At 36.1% G+C, this 18,535-nt stretch overlaps 2 protein-coding genes across 3 annotated transcripts; one reads left to right on the top strand and one right to left on the bottom strand.

Moving 5' to 3' along the window:
• Nucleotides 1-7,431: 7,431 nt before the first annotated feature.
• LOC105173418 (benzoate carboxyl methyltransferase) lies at nt 7,432-15,345 on the bottom strand. 2 transcript variants are annotated; one of them, XM_088875310.1, is made up of 6 exons: nt 15,229-15,345; nt 14,639-15,034; nt 14,283-14,301; nt 9,567-9,573; nt 8,495-8,723; nt 7,432-7,822 (listed from the first exon to the last, which is right to left on the bottom strand). In XM_088875310.1, the coding sequence occupies exons 1-6, from the start codon at nt 15,304-15,306 to the stop codon at nt 7,457-7,459; spliced, it is 1,095 nt and encodes a 364-aa protein (XP_088731436.1). In that variant the 5' UTR covers nt 15,307-15,345; the 3' UTR covers nt 7,432-7,456. The 2 variants fall into 2 exon arrangements, with proteins under 2 accessions (XP_088731436.1, XP_011093447.1); XM_011095145.3 differs by lacking the exon at nt 9,567-9,573 and having other exon boundaries at nt 8,495-8,729; nt 14,279-14,301.
• On the top strand, nt 10,230-13,792 carry LOC148785076 (uncharacterized). Its single transcript, XM_088875623.1, has 3 exons — nt 10,230-12,879; nt 13,467-13,593; nt 13,674-13,792. The coding sequence occupies exons 1-3, from the start codon at nt 10,288-10,290 to the stop codon at nt 13,790-13,792; spliced, it is 2,838 nt and encodes a 945-aa protein (XP_088731749.1). The 5' UTR covers nt 10,230-10,287.
• Nucleotides 15,346-18,535: the final 3,190 nt, after the last annotated feature.

Raw genomic sequence — 18,535 nt, 5'->3', positions numbered from 1 at the left:
ATCAGTTGTCTAAAAAGCAAAGAAATAGATCTAAAAATAATAAACTTAATTAGGATCAGAATGAGGTTAATTATGTTAGGGGAAGAACCAAGTATAGAAATTATGAAAATAAATATAGTGATAGAAGTCATAGTAGGTCTAAGTATAGAAATAATAATAAAAAATCTTGGGATAGGAAATGTTATAATTGTGGTAAACACGAGCATTTTATTAAAGATTGTAAAATACCAAAAATGAATGACAAAAATGACCCTTGTAAACAAGGAGTTTTCTCTGATTTCTCTTGCAGGTACAATCCAGGTGTTCTGACAATAATGAATGCCAGATTCGGTCTTGGGTCTGGTTCCCTTTTTTGGGTCCATGGTCCAAGGGGAAATATATTGAAAATATTTTTCCCATATCCCCTAGGCCCCCATACCCACCTTCCTCACCCCTCACTTGGATGGCAACCCACATATGCTGTCTTGGCCCATCTCCATGGCTTAGCCCACTAGCCCTAACTCGGCCCACCGACCTACACCCATTCCTGACCCGATTTCTCCTTAACCCTAAATCATCCCCTAACCTTATTATTAATTTTCTTCAGCAGTCTTCTCTTGCATCTTCTTCTCCCTCGTCTCTCTAGTTTTTTCTTCACCTATTTTCGATGCTCTCGAAAATCCCCCACTGTCACACCTCTTTGTCCCTCCATCTTCTATGTTCTATCTATGTATATTGGTTCCCATGGTTTCTGAAATAAAATAAGAGAAACAGAAAACCAAAATTGTCTTCCCTTTCTTTGTGAAAAAGTATTCCTAAGTGGAAAGAAAAGATCTTAGTGTTTTCTGAGTGATACTTTGTGTTCTAAGTGAAAAGTTTAAGTGGTTTTTTGTGGGTCTTTGGATCTAGCTTTGGTGGCTGTGGGCTTTTGTAACCATGACGGGTTGCCGGTCGGTGTTGGTATTTTGGACTTCCTCCTCACTGAATCTAGCTCCTGAGCTAAAAACTTTTACTGCTTTCATTCTTGTATATTTATATTTCTTTACCTATTTGTTAATCTGTAAATTATTTGTATAAAGGTTTTTTAAACTCACAATCATCTCTATACTAATTTATTAGGGCTTTATTATTTTGAGCTCATCACTACTAGAATTAAATCTGTTGAGTGGCTACCAGACAAATTCTATCAAACTATTACAAGCGATTGGAGTACGAAACCCCCTTTTTATATTACAAGCCAATAATTACAGAAATTATTGAAACAACAAAATAAGAACAGAAACAAACAAGAAATATTTCTGTAGCAAAATAGGCTCAAATTTTAAGCCAGATCCAAGAACCGAGAAAAGTAATCGGTCACAACAGTTCTGTACCCACAACACCAACACACGGTTGCACCACTCTCACAAAGACCACTGAAGAACAACACCCAAAGATCACCGAGATCTTGCCTCAGAAATCGGTCACAGAGACCCACTACAAGAGCTCACAGAGAACTGTTTGAAAGAGAGAAGAAGAGTGTATTTTCTGTTCAGTGTAAATGAGCCGAGAGGGGAATGCCCTTATATAGGGATGAGAATAAACTGATTAAGAAAAGCCATGGAGGCTTTCCTTAAGCCATCGAATTGGCTAAGGAGAAACTCCATGAAATTCGGTGAAGAAGATGGAGGAGATATGCAGTGATTTGAGAAAGAGAGAGAGATGGATTCGGCGCATAGAAAGGGAAGAAGAAACTGACCACAAGAATTAGGTTACCATATAAATATAGTGGATAGTTGGGTTGGGTCAGGTAGACACGGGTTTGGGTAGTGGGCCGTCCAAATGTGTTGGGTTGTGGGCTGTTAATAAGCAGCTTGGGCCAATTAATATGACAAACTCCACCCTGGACCAAGTACCTTATTAAGTACAAGGCCCGGAGTATTGGATCTGGTTTTTCTCATCACTGCCTTAAAGGTGTCTACCCCTGTGTACCTGCAAGAAAACGTAGCCACATTAGTCAGGGACTAAGTTTAAAATTTTTAAACAATTGACAAATTTCTCAACGGAAAGACTCTTTGTACCCATATCAGCTGGGTTTTCTTCAGTTCTTACCTTTTCCAATTTGATAATCTCCTTACTCACAATATCACGAATAAAATGGAATCTTACGTCAATGTGCTTAGTTCTATCGTGAAAAATGGGGTTTTTGCAAAGTTGAATAGAAGATTGACTGTCGGAAAAAACAGTAAGCCGATTTTTAAGAAAACCAATTTCTTTTACAAGGCCATCGAGCCAAATAGCTTCTTTGAAAGCTTCGATAGTAGCAATGTATTCGGCTTCAGTTGTAGATAGTACAACCACGTGTTGTAGTTGGGACTTCCAACTAATGCATGATCCACACAAAGTGAAAATGTATGAAGTTGTGGATTTTCTACTATCCTTCTCATTAGCATAATTCGAATCCACATAACCAACAAGATCAATAGAATCAGAAAATTTGGAGAAATTTATACCTACATTATGGGTACCACGTAGGTACCTTAGGAGCCATTTTAGAGCTCCCAATGAGGAGGTCCCGGATTGGACATGTACCTGCTCAAGCAACTTATAGCATATGCAATATCGGGTCTAGTACATACCATAAGAAACATTATAGATCCAATAACGTTAGGATAATGAACCTTACTCATTTTCTCTTTTTCGGAGGCAGTCTTAGGACATTGGTCCCTACATAATTGAAAATGGGCAGCTAAAGGCACAGAAGTGGGTTTTGAATTTTCCATAGAAAACCTTTTCAAAATAGAGTGAATGTAGGACTTTTGATTTAAGAGTATGGAAAACCTTTTTCTATTTCTACAAATATCCATGTCAAGAATCCTTTTTGCATCACCAAGGTTTTTCATTTCAAAATTTTTGGAAAGATCATTTTGCAGAGTTTCAACTAATTTTATGCTAAGACTAGCAATAAGCATGTCGTCAACATACAAAACGAGAAAGACAGGGACATCATTCAAAAATTTGAAATATAGACAATGGTCGTAGTCACTCCTTTTAAAATTCAACGAAAGCATGAACATATCAAACTTCTTGTTCCATTGTCTTGGTGATTGTTTCAAACCATATAAAAATTTCTTTAACAAGCAATCATGATTGGATTTCTTTTTATCAATAAAGCCAACAGGTTGTCGCATATATATGCATTCATCAAGATCACCATGCAAGAAAGCAGTTTTGACATCCATTTGTTTCAATTCCCAATCAAAATGAGCAGTAAGGGCAAGGATAACACGTACAGTAGTATACTTCACAACAGGCAAGAAAATCTCATTGTAATCTATCCCTTCCTTTTGAGTGAATCCCTTGGCACTAATCTAGCTTTGTATTTTAAAGGATTTTCTTGCTTAATTTTAAAGATCCATTTGCAATCCACTAAGGAGCAGTCTCTAGGTTTAGGCACTAGTTCCCAAGTATGGTTGTCTTTAAGAGACTTTATTTCCTCATTCATGGCACTAAGCCATTCTTTTGACTTAAGGGCTTCGTCTACGTTCGAAGGTTCTAGATTTTCAATGTTCAAAGCTACTTGGAAATCATTTAGCCTAGAGGGAATCCTTCGTTGTCTTCTATTCCTATCTCGTCCTAGTTGGTAATCTTCTAAGGGATTGCGATTTTCTATGGGCTCTTCTATGTTTTGTTCATTATTCGTTTCTACATACTCTCCCTCTTCTTGGTTATCCTCCACCTTATTAAAGGTTAAGTCTTTTTTTGTTGTTTCGGGTTTTGAGAGACAGGGTATTTCATCCTCGTTAAATGTTACATTTCTACTAATAATCACTTTGTACCCAGGTTGGCTACGATCTCACAACCTATACCCTTTAACCCCAATAGGATAACCAATAAAAATACATTTCAAGAGCGAGGTTCAAGTTTATCAGAACTTTGATGAACAAACGCAGAGCAACCAAAAGTACGTAAGAAAGAAATATCGGGTTTCTTACTACTCCAAACAGTTTCAGGAGATTTACCCAACAGAGGCACAGAAGGAGACAAGTTTATTAAGTAAGCAGCAATTAAAACAGCTTCACCCCAAAAAGATTTTTGTAATCCAGAACTAATCAATAAACATCTCACTTTTTCAAGTAAGGTTCGGTTCATGCATTCAGCAACGCCATTTTGTTGTGGGGTGTAAGGATTGGTCTTGTGTCTCTTAATACCAAATTTATCACACAAATCATCAAAGTTTTTATTAGAAAACTCAAGACCGTTATCAGTACGCAAAGATTTAAGCTGCTTACCCGTTTGGTTTTCAACAAAAATTTTCCACCTTTCAAATTTTTCAAAAACCTCAGACTTGTGCTTTAGCAAGATAACAAATCCCTTTCGAGAAAAATTATCAACAATGGAAAGAAAATAACGGTTTCCACCATGGGTGGGTTCCTTAGAAGGTCCCCATACATTAGCATGAACGTAGTCTAATATGCAAGATGACATAGAGGGATTTGGGGAGGGTGTAGCAGGAAAGTGCACACGATGTTGTTTTCCCATAACACAATCATCACAGAATTGCAATTTGTCAACCTTATCACACAAAATGCCTTCTTTGTTCAGAAATTCAAGTCCTTTTTTGCTGATATGCCCAAAACGTTTATGCCATAAAAAGGTTTTGTTATGCACACTCATAGATGCAGTCATAGAATCATAAGTAACTGAACATAAATACAAATTGCGTTTCTTCTCCGCTTTGAAAACAAAAAGAGAACCTTTCATGATTTTCATGATGCCCTTTCCCCACCTACCTTCTAAACCCTCATCTTCCAATGCAGCACATGAAATGAGATTATGACTAAGTTCAGGAACATATCTAACATTCTTAAGAGTCATTTTGTAACCATCATTGAAAGTCAAAGAAATATCACCAATACCTTTAATCTCACAACGTTTTTCATTAGCCATAGATACGAAACCAAAATCACCAAGTTTGAGATTTGAGAAAATATTTTTAAAAGGACTAATATGGAATGTACAACCAGAATCAACAAGCCATTCATACATGCTCATGAGATGCACAGAATTCACATCAGAAACAACAAACACTTCACCAGATTCATCAGCAACATTGTTCACTCGTTCTTTTTCTTCTCCATTGTTAAGAAAAAGGTTTAAATTGATTTTTAAGAGAAACAAATTTTTGCAGCGGAATAAGGCAAGCAAGTAAACACAGGCCAACAAATATCACAGAATCAAGAAAACAGATCACAAACAAAATATAAACGCATTCAAACCAGATTTTAGAACAGTTAAGTTCACGAGGTATTCCAATCACAGAATATAACAGAGATGCCTTTTTATAAAATCACAGGGAGTATATCACTAGATAATATATATCACAGTCCACAACAATTGCAGTTTATCAGTTCACCAAGAACAAGCACAAAGCAACAGTAGCAGTTTAAAAATACGAGATAACCACATTTATAAAATAACAGCCACGAGACCAAGGCCTCTCCAGCCTAACACCCAAATTCAGATACCCGACGACCTCACGGGTCCGGCCAGGAGGGTAATCAGGGGGATAAGCACCTCAGAAAAATAAAACGAGATATATGGACAGAAATAAGTCACAGAAATGTAAAGAGAGTGAGTTTAAGGGTTACCGTTCACTGCAAGCTTTCGGATCAGAGGAGGCTCTGATACCACTGTTGAGTGGCTACCAGACAAATCCTACCAAACTATTACAAGCGATTGGAGTACGAAACCCTCTTTTTATATTACAAGCCAATAATTACAGAAATTATTGAAACAACAAAATAAGAACAGAAACAAACAAGAAATATTTCTGTAGCAAAATAGGCTCAGATTTTAAGCCAGATCCAAGAACCGAGAAGGGTAATCGGTCACAACAGTTCCGTACCCATAACACCAACACACGGTTGCACCACTCTCACAAAGACCACTGAAGAACAACACCCAAAGATCACAGAGATCTTGCCTCAGAAATTGGTCACAGAGACCCACTACAAGAGCTCACAAAGAACTGTTTGAAAGAGAGAAGAAGAGTGTATTTTCTGTTCAGTGTAAATGAGCCGAGAGGGGAATGCCCTTATATAGGGATGAGAATAAACTGATTAAGGAAAGCCATGGAGGCTTTCCTTAAGCCATCGAATTGGCTAAGGAGAAACTCCATGAAATCCGGTGAAGAAGATGGAGGAGATATGCAGCGATTTGAGAGAGAGAGAGAGAGAGAGATGGATTCGACGCATAGAAAGGGAAGAAGAAACTGACCACAAGAATTAGGTTACCATATAAATATAGTGGATAGTTGGGTTGGGTCAGGTAGACACAGGTTTGGGTAGTGGGCCGTCCAAATATGTTGGGTTGTGGGCTGTTAATAAGCAGCTTGGGCCAATTAATATGACAAAATCCAAACACCTCTTTTTCTTATTAGGCAAAATAATTATTACAAGAAAAGTTTTTGAGTAAACATGCAGCTCAAATACTTCTCCAATTTGATTTTTGCTTTTTCCTTATGTATAGTTATAAGCTTTTCTATTTGTGGGGCAACTTGTGACGTTACCTCAAAAAATAAGATGCCCTGTTCAATCTCTATATCAGTTTGGAGACTTAATCTCATTTACTGGTAATTTAGCTCGAATTTTGCCAAAATTTCTACTCCCAACTGATTGTCGACCTTTAGGTGAAATATTTTCTGGCAATCCTACTGGTCATTGGTTGGATAGTTGTCTTATAATATATTAAATAGGTATGTAGCGATACAATTTTCTTTTTTTAATTTAATCATGAAACATTTTAATTAAGCATGTTGTTTGCTTATATGTACCAACAGCCTTGACCTCTCATATTGGTTCTTTTTTAATAAATTTAGTTCGGTGTTGACAATTTTTGTCTTAACAATCTATAGTTATAAGATAAAAAATGAGATTTATTATAGTGTGAAGAAGACTAAAATTATCAATGCAGAATTAAATTTGCTAAAAATAAGACCAAATATCAGATGTTTAAAACTAAACTCATATAAGAAGAAAAACTAAATATGTATAAAGGGCAAAGATTAGACAAAATTATATTTTTGTCCTTTAAATCTAAATAATTCATTTGAAGTAAATAATCGAGACTAAAAATCTGTATTAAATAAGATCAAACGGTTCATAATCATAATCTAAAAATTGTTTTGTGCTTAAAAATCAAAGAGGAATACATTAGCAGAGGCTGTAGCACAATCTCGCCAACGGGGGTTCGTCTACAACATTTTGAAAAATATAGGGACGTTAATTGGGATTTTATTTTACAGGGAGGTTTCTTGCCCAATATACATAATAAAGCCAAATTGGTTTTCACCCTGGTAACAATCAATGCTACCTCCTACACATTGATCTTATTCAACATATTACACCATCATGCATCAATTACTGAGACAGATTTCTGGTTTAAATTAAACTTCACACACAAGCACATACATATATATTTCTTACATCATTGTTTTTCATTTCTTACTCAAGGAAACAACGAGAATGAAGTATGTTGGTGTCTCCATGGACAGATAATCCGCCAGTTTCTTTGCATACCTTTCGTATAAGTCGTCCATAACGGAGGTGCCGAAGTGTGTAGCTAAGATTGGCTCCGTATAAGCCCGAATGAAGGTCGACACCAGTTCCCCCCTCCTGTATTTGTCGGGCCGATGGTTGTTAGAATCACTATGTTCCACATGTGCGTCCCAGGGTACGAGAAAATCTTCGAGTTTGTCCAAAGTAAAGGAACCTTCACTGAGAATTGCTGCCTCCACTTCTTGTTTGCTTGCGGTGTATATAGGCATGTTGAATGAATGCAAATCAGCCTCCTTGATCAGCCCCTAAAATGATTGCAAAGGTGTTTCATGATGGTTGTGAGCATAGTTTCGAAAATAGCTGAGAACAAAGAAAATTCTGAGGGTGAAGTGGTAGAAGATGAACATCTTTGAGAAGTCCGTCTTGCAAAGATCTAAGGAATTTACTCTGGTCCAAGATAATATTAGCGGAAAAATATGACCAGATGGTACTTTTTAAGGTAATAATAGTTATCTTTTTTGAGATTTGACATAATTATCAGCATCCTCTTGTTTGGAAAATTAAAAATATCATCCTCAAATGAACAAATAACTGTGCAACTCCTGAAAGATGAAATGAAAATTACTATCTTACCGTTGCTAATTTTTTTAACAAAAATGTCTGGAAAAATGTAAGAAAATTAGATTAATCCATAAAAGTATTTTAAAAATTTCTAAAAATTATATAAAATTATTATTCATAATCTAATGAGCATTTTGGGCTGTTTAACAATAAAATTGGATGAAATCCTAATGGAGACAAACGTTAAAATTAGGAGATGTTTATAATTTTTCAAACAATGACGAGGTACATGTATTTATGTCAATGCTCAAGAAAAATGGTTGTAAATTTACCTTGCCCCTTATTACAGTGGGAGGTGGGAAATTTGAATAAATCACTGATCCATAATATTGAACAACATGTATATGTAAATATACCTCGTTGATCATGTCAACAAGTGTATCCGCAAGCAGTGTAAAATGGGCAGAATCATCTTTCGAAGAGGGATCTGCAACACTTCTACCAACGAACGTCAAAACCATACGGCCACCGGGTACCATTTCTTCACCCCTGGAGCTGAGAAATATGGAGAAATTTCTCTGGTACTGCCTCAAGTATGCTTCAAATACTTCAGGGGGACTTGCCATTGCCATGTGTATGTTTTTTCTATTGGGCAAAATCGTGTTTTGGTACCATTAAAAAAGGTCGGTTTTGTTTTTGGTACCACAAATTTTACAAGTTCGGCTTTTGGTACCATTAAACCAAAAATTGAATATTTTTGGTACCAACTTAACAGTAGAGCCCATGTGCACGGCACATGGGCCTTAACGGCCGTTAAATCCCGTCAAATCACGTGCCAATTTTGTTGACTTCTAAAGACAAAAAAAACGGGCAAAAAAGTACAGAACCCTCTTTCACTCCTCCAAAGAAGAACTTTCCCCCTTTTGAAAACCCTAACCTCAAAATTGAAGATAAATTCGAAAATTAAGCCAAATATTTAATTGAGAATCTGAATCCGAGAGCGAGGAGGCTGGTGTTCGTGGTTGATTTGAAGACATGGTGTTGACGCCCATCCTTCGACCCGATTCATTGGTGTCAGATGGTGTACCAGATTATGGTGAGTTTTTTTTTCTTCTTCTAATCTTTTTGATGCTTTGTCTAAAATGTAATATCCCTTTTTTGCTTCTCATTAATTGTATTATTATTTATAAATTCTTGAAGTTAATTTTTTATAATGATATTTCTTTATGCCGAATGCTTGTACTTGGTGAAAGTTGAGTTCTTGTTGTATACATCTCCTCGTTCCAGAGCAAAGTTGAGTTCTTTATGCAACTCATGTGCCTCAGCTTTTTTTGGTGTTTGATTACTTGAAGCGTAATTTTGGTGTTAGTGTTTGATTACTTGAGTTTTGTTAGATCTATCTCAGTTTCCTGAAGCATGACATTTGATTCGAATTTTTAGTACTCTGTTTTTTAGTACTCTGCTTTTCTTATTTCTAAAGGAAAACACTTGTTTCCTTCTCGACTTTGCTAGAATTTCCAGCTTTGTTGATCTCATGTTCTTCTCATATGTATATCTGTTGGTTGTTTGCTTTATGTCGGAACATTGAAGCCACAGCTGATCTTGGCATTAAAGAAGCTAGGTTGCACTAAAATACAGTGAAATTCTTTTGTAGTTGAGAATATTTATATTTGTAAACTATTTGTGATTCTTAGTGTATATTTTAACTTTCTCAGCCCAAAGAAACTACTACAATGTGCAGATTTCAGAGCCTAAATTTCCTTTTGCCTCAAAGCATACAAGAGTGTTTCATTCTCAGTGGAGAGTAGAGACATTAACTAGGCTTGGTGTTGACACTGTGAAAGCGAAGGAAACACATACTTAATCTGTTATGTACTCTGTAGAATTAAATTCTATAGCATAATAGTAAATCATGAATCAGAGTGCAGTAATGAGTGCTGTGAATTGTTATTGTTGTCTCTATCCTATGATTGATAACCTTTTTCTAGTTTAATTGGAACTTGATTAGCTCTATATTGTAAGTTTTGCAAGTCATTCAAGTTTTTGCAAGTCATTCTAGTTTTGCAAGTATTTCTTTGGAATTTGTCATCTTATGTTTAAAATATTTCAATTTGTTATATTTGCAGGTAAATATAAATTTCTTATCAGCTTACGAATTTATCATGGAGGTAAATTGATATTCCATCCTGAAGCTGAGTATAGAGGGGGTATGGAAAGTGTGTTTGACTTTGTTGATAAGGACACTTTTTCAATGCAAGTACTTGACAAGTGTTGTGAACAGTTGGGCTATTTGGGTAGGAAAAAATACTTTAGAATCGATCTGTTAAAAATGTTTAGAGCATTATGCTTTGAAACAGACCTTTTTCAACTTATAGATGGCTATGGGGGTGAGATTAGGGTATACCTTGAAGCAGTTAGAAGCCCCATTGTTGCTGCTGAAATTCAGGGGGGTGATGAGGGTAAGAATATTGCGACTGAGGGTGATAAGAAAAAAAATACTGTGATTGAGGAAGAATCTGTGCCATATAATAGAGACAAAGGGAAGGGTGTGATAATAGAAGAGAGTGGGGATGGTGAGAGAGCTGATTGGGATAGGGATGACGAAGATATGAGAGAAACTGAAGAATGGTTGGTTGATTCTGAAGATGACTTGTTCGATGGAGATGAAAGTGTTGATTATGATGAGGATGATGAGTGTTTTGATGAGAATGTAGACAAGGATGCAGAATGGGCTGGCATATTGCAAGATACCTTTGAAGATGAGATGCGGTTTGACAGTGATGATCATACCGATGGTGATAGCCCAGATGAATTCGATAGTCAAAAGAACAGTGATGAAGATGATGTTGGGAAGGCGCCAGTTTTCTGTACCGATGACAAATTTGATCCTAGATTTGCATTGGGAATGAAATTTAGTAATAAAAAGGAATTTCGGGAGGCCATTCATTCTCATGCCATTATGACAAGAAGAAATCTTGTGATCACAAGAAATGACAAAAGGAGGATTTATGCAAGATGTAAGGTCGACGGGTGTTCATGGCATATTAATGCAGTGAAGATACGAGATGAATTGGGATTTCAAATCAGGGAGTACAATCATGTGCACAATTGTGGGGCTAGTTTCAATGTGAAGAATGTGAGGATAAATTGGCTATCACAAAAGTATGTGGAGGCATTCAGATCTGATCCCAATAGAAGTGCAAAAGGTTTCAGACAAGATGTAATCAGACAGCTACGTTGCAATGTGTCTAGGGGACAAGCATACGCGACAAAAAGAAGATGTTTACAAGAAATACAAGGGGATGGAGCTGAGCAATATGCAAGACTGTGGGATTATGCTGGTGCTTTGAGAAACAAGAATCCGGGCTCAACAATAATCATGAACCTAGAAGATGCTGATGCAACAGGAAAGAAAAAATTTAAAAGGTTTTATGTGTGCTTTGCAGCAGTAAAGAATGGATTCTTGAGCGGGTGTAGGCCTTTCATAGGTGTTGATGGCTGTCATTTAAAGGGCCCCCATGGTGGTGTTCTACTCACAGCAGTAGGTGTCGACCCAAATAATAATCAATTCCCACTTGCATATGCAGTTGTTCTGAGTGAAAACAAAGAAAATTGGGAATGGTTTCTGACATTATTGAAGGAAGATTTGAACATTATAAGGGATGATGCCTACACCTTCATTTCAGACAAACAAAAGGGTCTTTTACCAGCATTTGAAAAGGTTCTTCCTGGAGTAGAAAATAGATTTTGCGTGAGACATCTTCATGGTAACATGAAGACTGCTGGCTTCAAGGGGTTGGGGTACAAGAAGGCTTTATGGAAGGCAGCAAAGACTACTACAGTCAGCCAATTTCAAAGAGCAATGCAAGACATAGCTGATTTGGATGTAAGATGCCTTGAGTGGTTGCAAGACAAACCAGCCTCACAATGGTCAAAGAGTCATTTCAGTACATACCCGAAGTGTGATTTTCTACTTAACAACTTGTGTGAATCCTTCAACAGTTGTATCCTCGAGGCAAGAGAGAAGCCTATATTGACAATGTTGGAGTGGATAAGGGAGTATGTAATGACCAGAATGCAACAACTTAGGGATAGGGCTGAGAGGTTGTGGGAAGGCAGGAAATTATGCCCAAAGATAAAGAAGATTGTGGATAATAATCTGAAAAAAGCCGCTGATTGCATCCCAGTGAAGTCCGACGACATACATTATGAAGTACAATGTTTTGATGGTGCAAGATACACAATTGACTTGAAGGAAAAAACTTGTTCTTGTAGATCATGGGATTTGACAGGTATCCCATGCAACCATGCAATGAGTGCAATATCTGCACAAGTTTTGGATCCTGATGACTTTGTGCACGACTGTTATCATGTTGACACTTTCTGCAAGGTATATGCACCAGCAATCATGCCTCTTGATGGACTAGAAATGTGGGAAAAAGCTGGTTACGTTCCACCTGTGCCTCCAAACTTTGGGAGGAAAAAGGGGAGGCCTGCAAGGGCAAGGAGATTGGAACCTGACGAGATTCGTAAGGGCAAGAAACCTGCAACAATAATCGACAAATTGCCAAGGCAAAGAGGAAAAAGGATATGCAAATTCTGTCATCAAGTAGGACACACGACAAAAGGTTGCAAGTGGAAGAAATTTGCTGAAGAATTCCCAGTCGATGATGGGTTTGAGCAGACTGCAGCAACTGAACATGTAACAGCACCTGTACAACAAGATGAGGTGATTGTGAATGAAGATTGCCCCCCAATAAGCCAACCTGAAGTAGTTAGTCAACCTGAAACTGATGGTTCTGTAAGTTTTCATTATTTTCATTTGTTTACTATTAATATAAAGTTATGATGTTTTATTTTTTCTATTCTAGTGTTGGTATTAAATTTTTATAATTAAGTAGTTACTATTAATGTTGTTATTCGTGCTATTCTAATGTTGGTGTTGGTGTTCATGCTACTATACTGGTGTTGGTGTTAGTGTTGTTGTTCATGTTTCTATACTGGTGTGGTGTTGGTGTTAGTGTTGTTGTTCATATTTCGGTACTGGTATTGGTGTTAGTGTTGTTCATATTTCTATACTGGTGTGGTGTTGGTGTTAGTGTTGTTGTTCATATTTCGGTACTGGTGTTAGTGTTGTTGTTCATGTTTCTATACTGGTGTGGTGTTGGTGTTAGTGTTGTTGCTCCTATTCCGGTACTGGGTTGGTGTTAGTGTTGTTGTTTATGTTTCTATACTGGTGTGGTGTTGGTGTTAGTGTTGTTGTTCCTATTCCGATATTGGTGTTAGTGTTAGTGTTGTTGTTCATGTTATATACTGGTGTTGGTGTTAGTGTCGTTGTTGTTGATTCTATTCTAGTGTTGATGTTAATGTTGTTGTTTCATATTACAGGGACAAGATCAAATTAATGCCCCTGTATTAGTACCAACACCACGTTTCATGCATGCAAGAGTCAACATTAGGGCACCACCACCTATGGTAGGACACCCTCCTGGTTTTGTTTCTCGTCCCACACAAGGTAAACAATTCCACATTAAATTTTATCTTGCTATCATAATTCTGTTTCGTATCTAATCAGCCTTAACTTGAATATGACAGGTCCTATTGGAGATATCATTATACAGGATGGTAAAAAATATGTCACTTTATCAAATTTGCGCAGTGTAATGACATCTCAGAAGGCACAACCTAAGGATAAAGGAAAGAGAAAGATGTAGACAAAAAAGTAGAGATTTTTTGTATAAGTGGAAGTCTTTTGGCAGGTTATTAGTGAAAAATTATGCATTGCAATGCATCTCTTTTGTCAAGCGAGTTTTGTCAAATCAGGTTTAATGAGCTCAAATCGTGTACTTATAACCAATATATTTTGCTTCATATTTATGGATTTTATCTTTTCTTTTGAAATGTGTTGTATTACTTATGGGACCAAAAAAGTTTATTTTTAGGTTTAATGGTACCAAAACACAAAGGAATGTTGGAAGACCATTTTTTCCTCTTTTTTCTCAGCCTCACGTGACTTTTCCCGCCAAAATTGTGGGGTTGACGGTCGTTAAGGTGCACATGGGCTCTGCTGTTAAGTTGGTACCAAAAATGTTCATTTTTTGGTTTAATGGTACCAAAACCCGAACTTGCAAAATGTGTGGTACCAAAAACAAAACTAACCTTTTTTAATGGTACCAAAACAAGATTTTGCCCTTTTTCTATTACTCTCCAGGCCTTCAGGAACCTATATAATAAATATGCATGTATTAAATACACCACTATATGTCAACACTGCTTTTCATTATATATTTATATATATATGATGTTGTCCTTGTCAATATATATACATATGTCCAATATTTTGAGTGTCAACCCCCCCACCCCAAAACCTAAACAAAAAGAAAAAATCCCTTGAATTATATATCCAGCCAAAATTTAGATATTGAAGGTAAAAAGGGTCTAAATTGTTAGAGGAAAAAAAATTAATCCAACTTACAGGGTTAGAACAACAATTTGCTGCTTCCTATGTGCTATGATAAGCCTTAGGGCCTATGTTTATAAACTTATGTAAACAAAAGTACCTGGGAGAGCCACTGGAGACTGAAGGATGAATAAACAAAGTCCAAGCTCTTGCTCGGAAATAGCCTGCCATAGAAAGATCCAGGCAAACCAGACACAAAGCATTGTGTAGTTGGATTAAGCTTGTGATAGAAAGTGGGCAGCATCTTGAACAGGTTGTTGAAGTCATTCCTGGGAAGGTCATTCAGAAACACTTCAAATTCAGGCGATTGGCCAAAGTTGTTCTCTTCGGACAGCTCCTGGACTTTGTTGATTATATGGGAGATTACGAAAAAGCTGTTGGGCCCTGAGGAACAGCCTAAGTCAGCCATCTTGAAGCACTTGGGGAAGCCATTAGCAGTGAACATATCCTTGAGGGTCTCATCTAATACATCCCAGGATTTCAATATCCCAATTTTCTGCAATAATCACACACTGTCGTCACACACATATACACACACACACACATATATATATATATGACTGTATATGAACTCATTACAACATATGTGCATTCCTATTAATTAGACGACATTATTGCATTTTTTATATATTATTTTTAAGTATACATACAAACTCGCAAGTTAAGAGAGAGAGAGAGAGACAAACAGACTTGATGGGCTGAATTGTTGGAGTAGCTAGTATCTCCATTTCCTGCATTCATATGAACATTAACTTCGTTAACTGCCATTTTCTTGGTACTTCTCCTATGTACTAAATGTAGTAATCCCCCAACTTTATGATTGTATATATAGGTACACGTAGTAACATCTGGAATTGACGTGTGATATTCTAGCATCCTGTGGAATTCCTCTCTTCTTATCTCAATATCCAAACCCTATTTTTGTTTTTTTCTTTCTCTGGAGAGCGGAGTAAGGGTTAAATATATTTTTGGTCCTGTAATTTTCGAATTTTTTACATTTTTAACTTTATTTTTTTAGGATTGTAAAAGAGTTTTGTAATTTTTTGATATTTCGTAATTTTGGTCTTTTCGCCGTCGAATTTTATAAAAGTTGTCGAAATAAATCAAGCACCACCCGTAGTTCATTTAAATTGAGGCTTTTGTTCTACTGGATTTACTTTTCGCAACTTGGACAAAGAAATTTTTATAAAAAACAATAATGTGGCACATGATTTACACCGACAATTTTTGCAAAATACGACACCCAAAGGACCAAAAATTATAAAAAGTCAAAAAGGTATAGAACTCTTTTGCAACTTCTTGAAAAATAAAAGATAAAAATATCAAAATTATGAGAAACACATAATTTATTCTAACAATATTTGCAAAATTCGACGCCTTAGAGAACAAAGATTGTGAAATGCTATAAAAAACATAGAATTATTTTGTAACCTAGAAAAAACAAAGAAAAAATTGCAATATCAAAATAATGTCAAAATTAGAGGATAATAATATATTTAAGCCCTAAGCATTGAATATTTGGACAGATTCAATCACTTTGTGACCATTATTATTTGACTTTGTCAGTGTTCTCTTTTTTGGTTGATTTTTCTTACCCGTTTGTTGTCAACGCATCTTGGTTCGACAAACATTTGCCTGGGCGAGCCCAGTCATAAAAGCCGAAAGTATGCCATGAAAAAATTGGTTCACCAAATGGGACTTGCCACGTTTGGATGATTTAATAATTCAAGACCCCCTTTGTTAAAATTTACGGTGGATACATATATATTGCGAAATTGCATTTCATACATACATGTTATGTTAAAAAACATAGTCGAATGTGAAGTAGAAACTTAGAAGGCACAATTTTAGGAAATTGTATTTTTTTTTAGTATCTTGTAAATTTGGTATCATACTCTTTTAGTTGATCATATTATTTTTATATCTATAAAAAGGTCTAATTACATTTACACTGTCAATAACTTTTTAACGAAGAGACAACGTATATCTTGTAAATTTGGTATCATACTCTTTTAATTGACCATATTAATTTTATACCTATAAAAAGGTCTAGTCGCATTTACACTGTCATTAACTTTTTAATGAAAAGGCCACGTGTAGAACACGTCATAGTTTAATTTGGAGTGTTGGGCAGTAAAAAAATTAAAAAAAATTATATTTTTGATACCATATATTAAGATTTTTTGAATGGTTGATATCATATTATTAGTTGAGCAAAAGTGAGTATATAAACGGTGTCACTTGTTCAATAAATACAATCGTTGATCTTTGAAGGAATGGGCCATGTGCACTGCACATCATTGTTCTTGTCTTGTCTTTACTCAAATGATAGAACACTATTAACCAATTGAACAATAGAGATAGATTTGAGTACAAATGAATTTTTAAGAACCAATAAGAAAAAATTAAGCATAAAAAATATATATTTTAAGTTAGGCACAAATATTTTTATTCATTTGAATTTGCGTTCAACTTTCATATGATGATTTTTTAAGATACAAATCAAATAAATTTAATTTATTTCATATACTAATTGAGCTTCACTAATTTTATTTTCTTACGTATTTTTTAGTTTTATAACTATCACATTGTATTCAAATTAATTTATCAAAAACACAATTTAGAGTTGTTACTAGAAAAATAATAATAAAAGCTTTGGCAAATTTGTTAAAATATGTAAAAATATATTAATAAGATATGTACAAAATCTATTTTTTTTAAAAAAAAATCTAGTAAATCTAGTTGATTGATTTATAGTGAAACCTTACAAATTAAATAATTCTAAATTAATCAATAGCTATGCATTTTGTGGTATTGAATTTTACTAATATTGATACTCATATACAAGGATATTTCGGCTTTAAGTCCTACCCATAATCAAAATATTTATATGAATGTGAATGGGTTCAAATTTAGGTCCGGATCCCGTACAAAACTATTAGGTATAAGTTTGGGTAAAAACTATCATAATGGGTCTGATTCAGAGTATCACTCACCCATTGACAGACCTAAATCATACAAGTGTTAATATTAATTTAATTGGTTCATTCACTGGAGTCTTGCCGGCTGGAGGCGAATGTAATCTTTAAGCTTGATATGACCAAGGCCATGATCGGGTCAACTGGAGTTCCTTTTTCAAGTCTTGCGACTAAAGGGCTTCCAGCAACGCTGGATTGACTTGGTGGTTAATGCTGTCTCAAACTGTTGATTTTCAGTCCTTGAGAACAGAGTGCATGCTGAATTCTTTCATTCGACATGCGGCTTACGGCAGGGGGATCCTTTATCCCTGGCGCTATTGTATTTGTTGTTGATTACTTACCTCAGGGACTAGATAGGCTTTTTACGACACACCCAACGATGTCTTATCAATCACCTGGTTAGGTTCGGGTATCCCACATAGCCTATGTCGATGATATGATGATCTTTACTAACATTTGAAAGTAGGACATGAGGTTACTCCGTAATTTTTTACATACATATGAGCGGGTGTCGAGACAGTTGATAAATAGCGCAAAGAGTTCTTTTTTTTCTAGGCCGGTAGGTGCCGTCGTCACAGTTGCAGGAGGTACAGAACGTTATGGTTATCGGCTGAAATATCTCCCAATCTCATACTTGGGAAGTCCCTCTGTACAAGGCCAATAGGAAGGCATGCTTATTTGATTCGCTCATCTCCAAATTACATGACATGCTACAGGGGTGGGCGATGACGAATCTATCTCATGGAATGAGGCTGGCCTTAGTTCAAACTGTGTTGCAGGCCATGCCCTTACATCTACTACAAGTAATTCATCTACCTAGGCTGTCTTGATAACCATTGAGCGCATATTCAATGGTTTCTTTTGGGGCTCGTATAATAGTTGCCAGTATATTCATTGGTTTTCATTGGACAAGATGTGTAGTCTAGTGGCAGAAGGTGGTTTGGGTATTCGAAGTTTGGTGGATTATGTTCGGGCTTTTTTCATGAAGCTTTGGTGGCGATTTCGGTTAAAATCGTCCT

This window comes from Sesamum indicum, linkage group LG11 (genome assembly GCF_026168435.1).
Source record: "Sesamum indicum cultivar Baizhima isolate 11 linkage group LG11, ASM2616843v1, whole genome shotgun sequence".
NCBI classification, from domain to species: Eukaryota; Viridiplantae; Streptophyta; class Magnoliopsida; order Lamiales; family Pedaliaceae; genus Sesamum; species Sesamum indicum.
Note: the sequence above shows the minus strand (reverse complement) of the source record. Positions and strands in the feature narration are given on the sequence as shown.

Bases quoted from the DNA above. Each gene is read 5' to 3' on its own strand.
- LOC148785076 (XM_088875623.1), top strand. From the start codon at position 10,288: ATGGAAAGTGTGTTTGACTTTGTTGATAAGGACACTTTTTCAATGCAA. The intron at 12,880-13,466 runs GTAAGTTTTCAT...TTCATATTACAG, and splicing joins AACCTGAAACTGATGGTTCT to GGACAAGATCAAATTAATGC. The intron at 13,594-13,673 runs GTAAACAATTCC...TGAATATGACAG, and splicing joins TGTTTCTCGTCCCACACAAG to GTCCTATTGGAGATATCATT.
- LOC105173418 (XM_011095145.3), bottom strand. From the start codon at position 15,306: ATGGCAGTTAACGAAGTTAATGTTCATATGAATGCAGGAAATGGAGAT. The intron at 15,035-15,228 runs GTCTGTTTGTCT...TGATTATTGCAG, and splicing joins CCAACAATTCAGCCCATCAA to AAAATTGGGATATTGAAATC. The intron at 7,823-8,494 runs GTATATTTACAT...CAATCATTTTAG, and splicing joins TTGTTGACATGATCAACGAG to GGGCTGATCAAGGAGGCTGA.